This window comes from Temnothorax nylanderi, unplaced genomic scaffold (assembly GCF_030848795.1).
Source record: "Temnothorax nylanderi isolate EJ_2023f unplaced genomic scaffold, tnyl_v1.0 TNYL_tig0908_pilon, whole genome shotgun sequence".
NCBI lineage: Eukaryota > Metazoa > Arthropoda > Insecta > Hymenoptera > Formicidae > Temnothorax > Temnothorax nylanderi.
In genome coordinates this window covers 2,423-17,329 of record NW_027249970.1, presented here as the reverse complement: position 1 = coordinate 17,329, position 14,907 = coordinate 2,423, and the positions used below count along the sequence as shown (strand labels likewise).

Genomic DNA, 14,907 nt, shown 5'->3' with positions numbered 1-14,907 from the left:
TGAGGAAAATGTTCAATTGTATTCGATTCGAAAATCTTCAACAAATGTAAACGCATTGCTCTATGATCATATCTAACTTCGTCAGGTTTAATATCAAACAATAACGAAATCGCAAAAGCTATAACAAAAACTCCGCAATCATTACAGTTTGGTTGATATTGCACAGTAGGAAATTCGACAGGATGTTTCTCAAAGTCGTATGTTGGAAATAATATTCTCAAGAATACCTCGTGATGTTCGTGCAATTTTTTTTTATTTTGTGAATCATATATATATATTTGTGTTGTATCGTAATAACTACATACCCAATGTCCATTTCGATTTCGAAGTTTTGGATCTGTACAATTTAATGGAGCTGACGAACTGTGCAATATTTGTATATGTTTTCTATCTTGTGGTATAGGTTGAATCGTTTCAGGCAATTGTATTCGCCATGTTCCAACAGGTCTATAATCTGAACAACTTCGCAAAAGTGTATGGAAATGATCCATATGATCGTCCGTAATCCATTTGCCTCGAATAATTATATTTTTTTCTTTAGGCTTTAAAATTACTTTTTTTCTAAATTCTGTTTGGATCGCTGTCGCTTTATAATAGCGCGATTGTTAAAATCTTGTTGCTCTGCATGAGATTTTGTAGCATAATTAGTTTCAAAATGTGTCTCTGCACTTTTAGCAATCGCTTCAGTTTCTGTCGCTTTTATTATTGCTAATGGAAGTACTCTTTGAGAAATAGCACATTGTGAATCTTGAGCACGATTATTGGGTAAATTCTGTTTGCATCGTTGCCGCTCTGTAGCGCGATTTTCTAAATCCTGTTTTTCTGCCCGACATTCTTTAGCGCAATTACTTTTAAAATGTCTTTTCATACGTTGAGCAGTCGCTTTAGCCTCTCTATCTCTTATCACTGCTAATGGAAGTACCTTTTGAGGATTAGCACATTGCAAATCCTGAGGAAAATGTTCAATAACATTATTTACCAAAATTTGTATTAAATGTGAACGCATAAACTTATGTTCATACTTTACTTTGTCAGGTTTAATATTGAATAACAATGAAGTAGCAAAAGCTATAGCAAAAACACCACAATCTCTACTGTTCGGTTCATGTTGCACAGTAGGAAATTTGACGGGATGTTTTTCAAAGTCATGTGTTGGAAATAATTTTTCCAAGAATTGCTCATGATCTTTACACAATGTTTTATTATTTAAGGAATCATATATAAATATATTTTTTCTATCATAATAACTACACACCCAATGTGACGAACTATTCAATATTTGAATGTGTTTTTTATCTTGTGATACAGGTTGAATCGTATCAGGCAATTGTATTCGCCATGTTTCGACAGGTTCATAATCTGAACAACTTCACAAAAGTGTATGGAAATGATCCATATGAGCATCCGTAAGCCATTCGCCTCTGCTAATTATATCTCTTTCAACAGGCCGTAAAGTAATATTCTTTTTCACCGACATTTTATTAAAAATGAGCGAATTGAAAAATGTCTAACAGCCTTTTTCGCAAGCGCACAGCACCCGTTCCTTGCAGGCGCACAGCACCCGTTTCTTCCAAGCGCACAGCACCCGTTCCTTGCAGGCGCACAGCACCTGTTCCTTGCAGGCGCACAGCACCCGTTCCTTGCAGGCGCACAGCACCCGTTCCTTGCAGGCGCACAGCACCCGTTCCTTGCAGGCGCACAGCACCCGTTCCTTGCAGGCGCACAGCACCCGTTCCTTGCAGGCGCACAGCACCCGTTCCTTGCAGGCGCACAGCACCCGTTCTTTGGAGGCGCACAGCACCCGTTTCTTGTAGGCGCACAGCACCCGTTCTTTGGAGACGCACAACACCCGTTCTTTGTAGGCACACAACACCCGTTTTTTAAAAAGCACACAGTACCCGTTTTTTGGAGGCGCACAGCACCCGTTCTTTGTATGCGCACAGCACCTTTGTATCCACACACAACACTCGTTCTATGCAGATACAGCAGTTGTATGTAAAGTAATGAAAAGAAAATACTTACTTTACTAAAATTCTCTTACAGAGAATTCTTCTGGAATCCTTGTAAATCCTATTGTATAAAAACAAAAAATCCATTTTGTAATTTTTTTCAAAATGGACAACAAAATAAAATATAAAGTATCTCATAAAGTAATCACCTTTTATTCACTTTTCGATAACTTTACCTTCATACTTTTATACATGGAATAATGAAAGAAATCGAATAATAATATTAATTTTTACATTTGTAAAATTCAATACGTCTACAAAATGCAATCAAATTTTATGAAATAATTTTGTCTATTTCTTTTTCAACAATCGATTTCTTACATTATTCTGCGTATAAAAGTATTAAAGTAAATCGAAAAGTAAATACTTTACAAGATATTTCATATTTTTTATTAAAAATACAAAATTTAAAATACGCAATAAAAAGTGGGAGTTTCTATTTAAAAAATTCAAGGTGACGTAACGTTGGCATCACTACCTACGATCAAACTGCTAAGACTAGTAAATAGATAAACACATATGCAGAAATTAAGTGCTCTTTATCTGCTAATTATGTGCTCTATTCACGATTTTTGTGCTTGAGCGATTTCACAGAAAATCACAATTGAAATTGGATGTGCTGGCTTAATGTAAGCTAGTACCCCCATTCATTAAAATTACATATAAAATAAAAGCCTCAATATGCTAGTATTATGTGCTTTTTATGTGCTTTCAAATGCCTCAAACAAAATTAGTCTATCTATAAAACCAATTCGCTTTCTGTATTTGAACTGATACTTTACTCTTGTACGTATGGGATATTCACGTTTAGGTCGACCAAAAGGGATAAGCACGGAAATCTCATTGTGCATATTTTAAAAGCACATAAATTATGGAACATTTTAAGACTAAAACCAATTCGCTATCTGTATTTGAACTGGTACTTTACTCTTGTACGTATGGGGTATTCACGTTCAGCTCGGCCAAAGGGGATAAGCACGGAAATCTCATTGTACATATTTCGGGAACACATAAATTGAGGAATATTTTAAGACTAAAACCAATTCGCTATCTATATTTTAACTGGTACTTTACTCTTGTACATATGGGATGCTCATGTTCGGGTTGGCTGAAGGGGATAAGCACGGAAATCTCATTGTGCATATTTCAAAAGCACATAAATTGAGCAACATTTTAAAACTAAAACCAATTTGCTATCTGTATTTTAACTGGTACTTTACTCTTGTACTTATGAGGTGCTCATGTTCGGGTCGATTAAAGAGGATAAGCATGAAAATTTCATTGTGCATATTTCGAGAATACATTAATCAAGAAACATTTTAAGACAAGAATTATTTCACTTTTTGTATTTTAACTGATACTTTACTCTTATATCAGTAGTATATAGATCTTTTTTAAACTATTACAGATAGACTAATTTTGTTTGTTTTGCATTTAAGAAAATAAATAATATATACCATTTGTATAATTCAATTGAAAAGTTTACAGGATTTATTTAAAAAGCAACATCAATGTACAGGGTGTATCATGACGATACAGAGCGGTACGGCGGGTTGCCCATTCGAGCAGGCGCGCATGGTCGTTCACAATTGCGTTGACTTCGGTGCATCACCTATAATCACTCGCATATCTTTTTTTACAATAAAATGGACTTTGTAGCGCCCGAAGTTGCAATACAATTGTGACGGATTTCCGTAGCAGTAACGTTAAAACAGAAGTCGAGATGACAATACAGGTTATGAAATAAATTTTATTAAAAAAACGAAAGACATCTTCTCTCTTACGAAAAAAGCTCGTACCATAGTCCATCATAATCATTATATATTATAATTTTATTACTTAAATTATTTTTTGCACACAATGTTTATGCACAGGACAAAAGTCAGCAATTAGTAGGGGAGACCGGGGCTAAAACGTCTACGGGGTAAATACGTCTAATCAAATATCTCGGAACCTGTATATTGTGCGAACTCGCTATTAACATTGTAAACGCTGCTTATAGTACCCATGTGACCAACGGAGTTTCGGCAGGTTACCTGCCGTGTTATGATTTTTACGAAGGCAAACGTGTTTTCGAAAGGTGAAAGTTACATTTTCTGCGCGTGGAAATTTTGTAATATCTGCAATAATATTTGCTCTACAAATCTCGAGGTACGTGATTATAAAGAGTAATGGATGCTGAACACGAATCCAGTGTAGTTTTTTCATTATCGTTGATGTCTAATATTTTGTGGGCGATCAAACCTGAAACTTGTGTTTGGGGCTAATCGGTCAGTAAGCAGTCCGGGTGCATTTCCAAGGCATTTTCGGGCTCACTGCATATGGAATATGGATGAGACGGGAATTACAACCGTTCAGACACCGAATAGAGTCATCGGACGTCGAGGAGTGAAACAAGTCGGGCGAGTGACTTCTGCGGAAAGAGGAACCCTCGTAACTATTTTTTAATAATGTTTCGCATAAAAATTTTAAATAAATTTTTATATTTTTCTCTTAAAAAACAATTATTGCATGTATCCTATTATTTTTTAGGATTAGATGTACGTATATGTATTGAAAATGCAGTGCAGACTGTTATACCCCGGCATTTTTTAGATTTCAATTTTTCCACCGTTGTCGTTTTTGCTCTATACCGGTTAAACAAAGCGACGTAGACAAAAATTTCCTATATAAATTTTGTAGCTAAAGGTTCACTCTTTACAGTGGTATACCACATTTAACTACAATTATTTATTTTGTTGTTAAAAATCGGCACCGAAAAAAAACGGACTGTTTAGCCCCGGTCTCCCCTATATGTGTGCAAATTTAAATTATAAGTCGGCTAATAAATTTCATTCAATGTAAGTTTAAATAATGGCAGAAATCACCATTAACAAATCTTACAATATTCATTTTGTTTACAATTAGCACAGGAGTTTTGTTCGACCAAACTGGCAATTTTATTATTAAAAAGACGCTACGTTTCAACCGCAAAATTCGGTCCTTTTCAAGCGTGTATGACTCGCAAATATTAATTAGTTGGACATATTTTCCAAAATACGCCGAATCTAAAAACTAAATATCAGATTTTGTAGAACGTAGCAGATAGAATAAGTCTAGGAGCATTATATAAATCAAAAACTTACATATTAGAGTGTTATTTCAAGAAATAGAAAACGGTTTCACTACATTTCCGTTGTCCGTAATTATATCAGAGGGACGAGTCCCTGTCGTGCGATGGTGAAATTGCGACTAACAAGAAAGGACGAAACAATAAACAATGACTTCGAAATGTGGCTGAAGTAAAGAGAGGGAAGCAGATGAGAAGGGGATATTACGTTTCCTTTATGATATGTTCGTAGAGAGCATTAAGACTCTCTGTGTCCTTTTGCATATTAATGGTATTATCCGATTTTTTGATGAAGAACATCTCCGCTAATAATAAAATTGCCAGTTTGGTCGAACAAAACTCCTGTGCTAATTGTTAATTATTTGCTGGCGACTCAACTTCTCAGTTTTGTTTTTAACATACACCTTTGACCTTAATAATGGTGTCTAACCGTGAGGAAGGATTTTTTGAAACTATTGCAAGGAAGTATGGATACAACACAAAGCGAAGTCTAAAATCCTGGATCAGTGCCATGCTCAAGATGAATTCACTACGACACCGTTTGACCTTCCTACTCCGATGCAGAAGGGACGACGTCTTACCTCCACATATACACAACCTCAAACTGAACATCGTCTTTCGAAGCAATAATGCTATTCGCAAGTTCAACAACCTTAATAAACGTTATCAAAGGGATATACTCAATCTTGAAATCAAAGATATCAACTGTGATTTGAAATTTCTGCGATCTAATGTCAAAAAAATTGAAGAACAACTTGCTTCTATTTTACCTAATGACTTAATCATCAATTTTTACAACTCTAACACTTACAAAATCAATAGACATGACAATGAAACTAGATTTAGATTAAAAAATAAATTTGACAGAATTATGACTAAACAAAATACTTTTTACAATTCGTTTGTGAACATTGACCGCAGCAAATGGATAATTAATGCGAGTGGGAAATCTATTCCAAGCAATGTGTTGAATTTTTTAAGCCTTGGTGGCAACTTCGCCCTGCCTATTAATCCAAGCGAGAAGAAGGATCGCGTATGTGCCTCTCTAGACATTATAAAAAATTTCGAATTCAACACATACAAAATTCCTGACAAGGCAGTTGATGAAACACGTCGTTTAATTACTAACTCACTGCACAAATTTCTTAGCCTTAATAAACATATGAATCACATCGATAGATATTTCACAAAGGAATTTATAATCTGTAAAAAATTCCTACGTGATAATGACGATGTCCTTGTCACCAGAGCTGATAAAGGCCAAATAACGGTCATCTTAGACAAGAACTCTTATGTGAATCAAATGACCGAAATGCTAAATGACCAAACTACTTACAAAAAATTAATGAAAGATCCAATTAATAAGATTACAACCAAGATTAATGAACTGGTCAAAGCTTGGCATGATAATGGCATCGTCAGTGATCAGATGTACAGAAGGTTGAATTGTACTAATGGAAATCTTCCAAGGGCCTACGGACTACCGAAAGTGCATAAGGCCGGTTTCCCATTACGCGTTATTGTCTCGACGTTGGGCAGCCCTCTTTATGACGTAGCCAGCCTCCTCCAAAATACTTTGCATTCCTCTATCCCAAAACCTAAGTCACATATCAAGGATAGCTGGGTCTTTGCTGAGTTTATTAATAATAGGGAAATTAACGACGATGAGATACTCATCTCTTTAGATGTCACAGCTTTATTTACTAACATACCGAAGGACTTGGTTTTGAGGGGTATCGAAAAGAGATGGTTCCACATTTCCAAAAAAACTGATCTCACGTTACCACAATTTTTACACGCAATCGATCTAGTTTTGTCGTCCACGAGTTTTGTATTCAATGGGGTAATATATGAACAAATTTTTGGTAGCCCAATGGGATCTCCGTTATCTCCAGATACTGCAGATATCGTGATGGACGACCTAGAGACACATTGCTTGAATCTTTTAAATCTCAACATCTCAGTATTTTTCAGATATGTGGACGATATTTTCGCGGTTGTCCCGAGGAAACATGTGGACTTGATACTTAAAGTTTTCAATGACTATCACCCTAGACTTAAATTCACATATGAAATTGAAAATAACGGGTCTCTCAATTTTCTCGACACAACTGTCATAAGAAATGGCAATACTTTGCTAACGAATTGGTATCGAAAACAAACGTTCTCAGGGAGGTACACTAATTTTTATTCGAACCACCCCTTAAAATACAAGTTGAATACCATTACAAGTCTTGTTGATCGTGCGATACTGCTTTCTGATAAAAGATTCCATAGCAACAATATTAAAACAGTCAAAGACATCTTAAATAACAATAACTTTCCAAAACAAATTATTAAGAAACACATTTTAAAAAGGTTACATCTCTTAAAAACACGCGATGCCCCACACAACATCTCCACGGACGGCAAAACAGATTTTGATTTAAGGAAGTGCATGCCGTTGCCTTACATAAAGGGTTTAAGCGAAAATATTAATTATACGCTAAGTAAGTGCCACATTACGCCTCTGTTCACAATTCCCAAAAAATTGGATTGCCTAATTAAACGTGGTAAAGATAAAATCGATGATCTGAAACAAACCGAAATCGTATATAAGATCACTTGTAAAGATTGTAATGCTATATATATAGGGCAAACAAAAAGACATCTTTGCACGCGTCTGAAAGAACACCAGAAGGATATCAAAAAACCAGCCGGCAAACACTCTGTAGTTAGTGAACATCGAATATCCCGTGGACATGACTTTGATTGGGGGAATCCAGAGATAATGCATAGGGAGAGGCTGATGAGAAAGAGGGAATTAGCGGAGATGTTCTTCATCAAAAAATCGGATAATACCATTAATATGCAAAAGGACACAGAGAGTCTTAATGCTCTCTACGAACATATCATAAAGGAAACGTAATATCCCCTTCTCATCTGCTTCCCTCTCTTTACTTCAGCCACATTTCGAAGTCATTGTTTATTGTTTCGTCCTTTCTTGTTAGTCGCAATTTCACCATCGCACGACAGGGACTCGTCCCTCTGATATAATTACGGACAACGGAAATGTAGTGAAACCGTTTTCTATTTTTTGAAATAACACTCTAATATGTAAGTTTTTGATTTATATAATGCTCCTAGACTTATTCTATCTGCTACGTTCTACAAAATCTGATATTTAGTTTTTAGATTCGGCGTATTTTGGAAACTATGTCCAACTAATTAATATTTGCGAGTCATACACGCTTGAAAAAGACCGAATTTTGCGGTTGAAACGTAGCGTCTTTTTAATAATAAAATTGCCAGTTTGGTCGAACAAAACTCCTGTGCTAATTGTTAATTATTTGCTGGCGACTCAACTTCTCAGTTTCATTTTGTTTAATTAATAAATAATTTATCATTAAATTGATAATCAATTTAATATATCAATACTAATGAGCATTATATAATTCTTTATATAAATGATGCTGCTGCATCTTAAAAATCTTAATCTTAATCTCATAAACAAGAGGTTTATTAGTATAAAATATACATTTTAAATATGATGCTAATAAATAGTTTATATAAGTGTTAGTGGACCGCTCGACGTTTTCGCGTTGCGCGCCGTGGAGAGTACAAGAAAATAAGTACAAGAAATAACAGTCAGTCAACTTTATTAAAAGCGGTTTACACTGTATGCGCGTTTCTCTTTCGCGCTCGCTATTTCGCACTCGCTATTTTACTCCGCGTTCTCGACGTCGATCAATGTATCGCGTACGAGTTATGACGGCTCACTGCCCGTCCCGGCCGGAGCAGGCAAGGGATCGCGGCCGGAGCTTCGCGTTAGGCCGCGAGGAATTTGGTGACGCGAGATCCGCTGACTGGCTCCAAATCGACTAGCGCGCAGACTATTGGCCGAGGTACTTGCGATCACGCGATAGACACCTGCGAGCCGTTTGCTCGCAAAACACCCAAAAAAAAAGGGGGGAAGCAAACGCTCGCGGTTTGGAGCCTTTCGAGCGTTCTCGAATAATGCTTGCTGTCTCGTCGAAGTTCGAGAATATTCAGCTCGCATTTATTCAATTCTCAACATGCCGCCCGCCTCGCATTCGACGGAATGCGAAACAAACGGGGGTTGACAAGGTCGCATAGAGGAGCGTGTGAACGTCTTGGTTCAAAGCTTTATATACAATATATACATTTGAGAACTTAACCTATGTTTACAATGTCCTTAAATATAATGAAAAACGCTGGCTTAAATCTAACGAGATTCTACGGGTCCCGGTGGACGGATAGATGCAGGCAACCGACAGATCTGCGTGATTGGTCGTTTAAGCTCGGAATTGGCGGTGCGCAATGTGACGACGCGAACGCGACCGTCAAGTCCGGGATGGACTTGCTGAATCCTTGCGAGTTCCCACTTTGAAGGAGGGAGTAGGTTATTTTAAGTAAAACTAACTCGTCAACCTTCGGATTATCGTGAGATTCGGTCCATTTAACGCGCTGTTGCAATGAATGTAAATAGTCCGACGACCAAGAACGCCAGATTTGTTCGAGCATTAATTGTACGTGTTGCCATCGCGACAAACGATTCGCATTGATTTCGAGAACGGATTCCTCCGGTACGCTCGTGAGCGGTCGGCCGATAAGGAAATGACCAGGCGTCAAAGCGGTATAATCGGACGGATCGTCGCTAAGTGGAGAGATCGGTCGCGAGTTCAAGCAAGCCTCTATCCTACATAAAAGCGTACCGAATTCAGAGCGAGACAGAGTGCGAGCACCGGTGACTCGCCTGAGATGATGCTTAAAGCTCTTCACTCCAGCCTCCCAAAGCCCGCCGAAATGTGGTGCCGCAGGGGGCACGAAATGCCACCGTACACCGTCGTTGGCGAGAATTTCCTTAAGGGAGGGGTTGTTCACAAGCGCGCGGAAGCTGCGTTGAAGCTCGCGGTCAGCACCCACAAAATTCGTGCCATTGTCGCTATACATGTCCGATGGCAGTCCGCGGCGACTGACAAACCGTTGAAATGCCGCGAGGAATCCATCGGTGGAGTAATCCTCCACACATTCGAGGTGGATCGCCTTAGTGGCGAGACAAACGAATACCGCGACGTAGTGTTTGCTCCCCTTTTGACCGCGACCGACAACGGGGGTAATGTTCATAGGTCCGGCGTAATCTATGCCCGTGTGAGAGAACGGAGGAGCAGGATTTACTCGGGGACTCGGGAGATCACCCATTAGTTGCGTCGGAGTTTTCGCGGAATGTCGAACGCATGTAACACATTTATGAATGTGAGATTTGATCATGCTTCGCGCTGAAATTAACCAATAATTTTGACGGAGACATCTAAGCGTGAGTTGAGTCCCTCCATGGAGGGAGCGTCGGTGTGCTTGATCGATCAAAAGTTCGGCAATATGATGTCTGGGAAGTATGACGGGGTGTCGCTCATTGTAACTCAGCGCGGAGTTTTCGAGCCGCCCGCCAAGCCGGATTAATTTATCTTTCCCGATAAAGGGGTGGAGAGAGCGTAAGGAACTTGATCGCGATACAGCGGCGTGAGCGTTCAAAGCTTTCAAGTCATCCGAAAAACAAGTCGCTTGTGCCGATCGAAGCCAAAAGACGGAGGCTTCGTGGATCTCCTATGCGGTCAAGGGGGACTTGACGATCACCGAAGAGGCGACTTTATTTTTTAAGTTTCGAACGAAACGCCGAATGTACGCGGTAATACGAAGAAGTCGGATCCAGCTCGAACAGGAGGTGGGCAGATCCCACTCAGGAGCTGAATCGACGAGATGAACGGTAGCTTTACGCGCTTCGGAAGATACCGTTTGTAAAATGTCCTTTTCAATAGGAGTCGGGGGGATCGGCCACGAGGCCGTGGTCGAGCTAAGCCACCGGGGCCCCGACCACCATAATTCATGATTGACGAGATCGGCGGCAGTAAAACCGCGCGAAGCGCAGTCGGCAGGATTTTCCTGGGAGCGAACGTGTTGCCAACGTACGGTCGGAAGGCGCGTCTGCACCTCGGAGACGCGGTTCGCGACATAGGAATTCCATCGGGATGGATGTTGTAAAAGCCAAGCTAATACGATTTGGGAATCAGTCCATCCAAATAAGAGAGCTCGCATCAAGCCCGTGGTGTTTCTTACCCATTCTATCAATCGAATTAATAGAACGACGGCGTTAAGTTCCAAGCGTGGAACGCTAACGGTTTTCAATGGCGCGACTTTCGTTTTGGCCGCGAGGAGGATGACTTGAATGTTAGAGGGAGAATGCACAATTCGGAGGAAAACTACCGCGGCGTAAGCGCGAGTGGAGGCGTCCGCGAAGCCGTGCAATTCAACATCGAGTTTATCTTGACGCATCCCTGTCCATCGAGGAATGCGTATTTTGCTAATATTAGGCAAATCTGAAACGTAATTGATCCACTGATGCAGAAGATCATCGGGGATGGGAGCATCCCAATCAATTTTACGGAGCCAGAGCTCTTGCATCAACATCTTGGCCGCAATGACTATCGGTGACGCCCAGCCGAGGGGGTCATACAGCTTTGCAATAAACGATAAAACGGAGCGCTTAGTATGAACTGTCACGGCGTATGGCGAAATTACGAAACGAAACGAGTCATCGCGCGGAGACCAAGACAGGCCGAGGACCTTGAGCGTGTCATCGTGATTTATCGGATAGTCCGAGGATTCCCGTTGGTCCTCTGGAATATCCGTCAAAAGTTCGGCTGAATTCGCGGCCCATTTTCGAAGGGGGAAACATCCGCGATTCATTATGCCCACGAGTTGCTTGCGCTTTTCGAGCAGTGACAGAAGGTCGTCTGCTCCGAAAAGAACATCATCGACGTAGGTCGACTCTTCGATTATATTGACCGCGTCGGGGAAGTCTTTACCTTCGTCGCGAGCTAATTGGAGAAGGGAGCGCTGTGCGAGAAAAGGCGAGGGTTTTTGCCCGTAGGTCACGGTGAGTAAGCGGTAAAGTCGAATCAACAGACTGTCGGGAGGGCGCCAAAGAATTCGTTGATAGTCCGCGTCATCCCGATGCACGAGTATTTGTCGGAACATTTTAGCAATGTCAGCCATATACACGTACCGAAAAAGTCGCCAGCGCAGGATTATCGCGGCGATGTCTTGTTGAAGTTTAGGTCCCGCCATTAGGAAGTCATTGAGCGAGGTTTTGTCGGTCGATGCGCTTAAGGCGTTAAACACAACGCGTAACTTGGTCGTTGTACTTGATTCGCGTAACACAAAATGATGCGGGATGTATATCGGGGGGTAAGGGGGGCGCTCGTCCGCCCGCACCGCCTCCATGTGCCCCATCGATTCGTATTCCCTTAAAAAATCGTGATACTGCGCGGCGATTTCTGGTTTCCGCGAGAGTCGGCGCTCCATATTGGAGTACAGAAAGGAAGCCTTTCGAAAGGTGTCGCCGACGCAAGGGGGGCCGTCTTTAAACGGCAAACGCACAATGTAGCGTCCTTGTGAATCGCGAGAATGAGTCGTCGCAAAATGCCTCTCGCAACGTTCGTTCTCTTCGGTGAGAGGAGTTCGAGAGGGGATACTTTCGTCCTCCCAAAAACTTTGAATTAAGGAATTCGTATCCTCGCAGGATACGCAATTCAGGACAGAAGCGGACTCTCCGGCCGGGCGCGCAGGGCCGACGGGACCGGAGAGGATCCATCCGAAAATTGTAAGCTGGCCCGTCGGTGTGCCGACCGGGCCTTGACGTAGGCCGTCGAGTAGCAGAGACCCGTATAAATCCGCGCCGATTAATACATGAATCGGGTGATTACATGAGGGATCAGGATCTGCTAAAGGTAAATCGCGTAGATGCGGCCACATTGCGGCCGGCTTCTGTTGAGAGGCGGTATAAGAAGTGATTCTCTGATATACGTAGCCCGAGAAGGGAAATATCGGTCCCTGTTTGTCGCAGGGCGCGAGAATAAGATTAACTTGCGACCGCGCGACTCCATTAAATTTTTCTCCAAAACAATGTATTTTCAACGCGGCACGATGACGCCTGGTTCGCATAGTCTGACAAAGAGATTCTGATATGAAACTGTATGTCGAGCCTTGATCTAGTAGTGCACGTACTTTAAATGTGCGGCCCTCGATTGTACTTAAACTAACATACGCGGTGGCGAGAAGTACATGAGGCGGCGGCTTTACAAAATTTCGAGTAGCATGCACGTTTTGAACGAACGCTGAGGGCGCGGCCGGTGACTCGGAGGCAGCGGCGACTGACACAGCTGACGGAGCTGAGGACGGCGGATTAATCGCGGAAAGCGTACATTTAGTACCAGCTTCCGTACCCTCGCGGTGAAGCAGCAAATGGTGAGCTTGGTGGCAGTGATTGCACCGTCCTTTACTCGGACAATTGTTTAAAAAATGCTCGGTTCTCAAACAATTAAAGCAACATTTATGCTGTCGCGCGGCGAGTCGACGCTGCTCGACCGACAGACGTAGAAATTGATTACACTTTGCCAGACCATGGTTTCCGGAACAACGGACGCATTTGACGGGCGAAACAGTATTCACCGAAGCACGAGCTTTATTACCGCGCGCACCATTTGACGCAGATTCGGATTGCGAAGGGTAATCCGCGAGACCGCGAATGCGAAGAGTCATGAAGTCATGAATCTCTTTATACGTAGGGTACGCATCCGTGTCGCCTCGTTTAAGATGCCATTCATTTCGCGTTCGCGGACTGAACTTTTGCGAGATAATATAAACTAGGAGGTCGTCCCACATATCGACCGGACGATCGAGATTCGTTAACGCGGCGAGAGATGCGGACACACTATCGCGAAGTTTTTTCAACTCGGTCACGTTCTCGTTTTTCATTTTCGGTAAGTCGGCGAACGAATAAATATGCGCGTGAATAATCGCGTTGCGGTTGTCGTATTCGTCGGTAAGAAGTTGCCAAGCTGCCTCGTAGTTCGCGTCAGAAATTTGAATGTTATTAATCAACGACGCGGCCTCGCCGGAGAGGCTCGCTTTCAGATAATGTAATTTTTGCGTTCTTGTCAACGATTCACTGTTTGCTACTAAAGACTCGAAGATTCCGCGAAAATTCTCCCATTCAGCGAAAGCACCAGAAAAGTTCGGAAGCGAGATACGAGGCAGATGCAATGACACTCCGGAGTGCGCGTCGCGATAAGAAGACTCGTTACCTCGATACGGCGCGCTCGGGGCGTCGCTACTTAATTTACCGATGACCTCGTGGAGATGGTCCGCCGCGTCGAGGTAGGCGTCCTCGGCGGCAAGAAATTCCTCGTCTTTGAAGTAGTGGGTCGACTTCTTCTCCTCCGCCGTAGCCGTCTGCAGCAGCTGGACATGGAGGGCTTGTACTTTCTCCCAGAGACCCTCCAAATTCGTCAGTCTCCCCTTCGTCTTAGGGAGAGTGACCTGAGCCTTGGGAAGCTTTTTGAAGTTAATCAGCGACCGTCGGAGCTGGTCAATCGCATTGCCTTGAGCAATGAGCAGATTTTCGAGATCCGAAGACATGTCAAGCGGATGTCTGGATCGTGTAGAAATCTTTCAGACACTTGCGTGTCAATCTTCTTGTCGAGCGAAGACGCTCGTGTGCGACTCCGCGGCGAGTAGCAGGGCGATACTCGCGGGAGGCAGGGACGTCTGGCACGTCTCGGTGTGCGACTCCGCGGCGAGTAGCAGGGCGATACTCGCGGGAGGCAGGGACGTCTGGCACGTCTCGGTGTGCAACTCCGCGGCGAGTAGCAGGTACTCGCGGGATACGCAGGGACGTCTGGCACGTCTCGGTGTGCGACTCCGCGGCGAGTAGCAGGTACTCGCGGGAGG

At 42.2% G+C, this 14,907-nt stretch overlaps 3 protein-coding genes across 3 annotated transcripts; 1 reads left to right on the top strand and 2 right to left on the bottom strand.

The window, feature by feature from the left end:
- Positions 1 to 6,430: 6,430 nt before the first annotated feature.
- LOC139785878 (uncharacterized) lies at positions 6,431 to 8,026 on the top strand. Its single transcript, XM_071725042.1, has 3 exons — positions 6,431 to 7,293; positions 7,477 to 7,607; positions 7,752 to 8,026. The coding sequence occupies exons 1-3, from the start codon at positions 6,431 to 6,433 to the stop codon at positions 8,024 to 8,026; spliced, it is 1,269 nt and encodes a 422-aa protein (XP_071581143.1).
- A 1,328-nt stretch (positions 8,027 to 9,354) lies between these two features.
- LOC139785877 (uncharacterized) lies at positions 9,355 to 10,389 on the bottom strand. The gene has a single exon (XM_071725040.1). It carries the CDS (start codon positions 10,387 to 10,389, stop codon positions 9,355 to 9,357), a length of 1,035 nt encoding a protein of 344 aa, XP_071581141.1.
- Positions 10,390 to 10,722: 333 nt separating this feature from the next.
- LOC139785875 (uncharacterized) lies at positions 10,723 to 14,595 on the bottom strand. The gene has a single exon (XM_071725039.1). It carries the CDS (start codon positions 14,593 to 14,595, stop codon positions 10,723 to 10,725), a length of 3,873 nt encoding a protein of 1,290 aa, XP_071581140.1.
- Between the last annotated feature and the right edge of the window lie 312 nt (positions 14,596 to 14,907).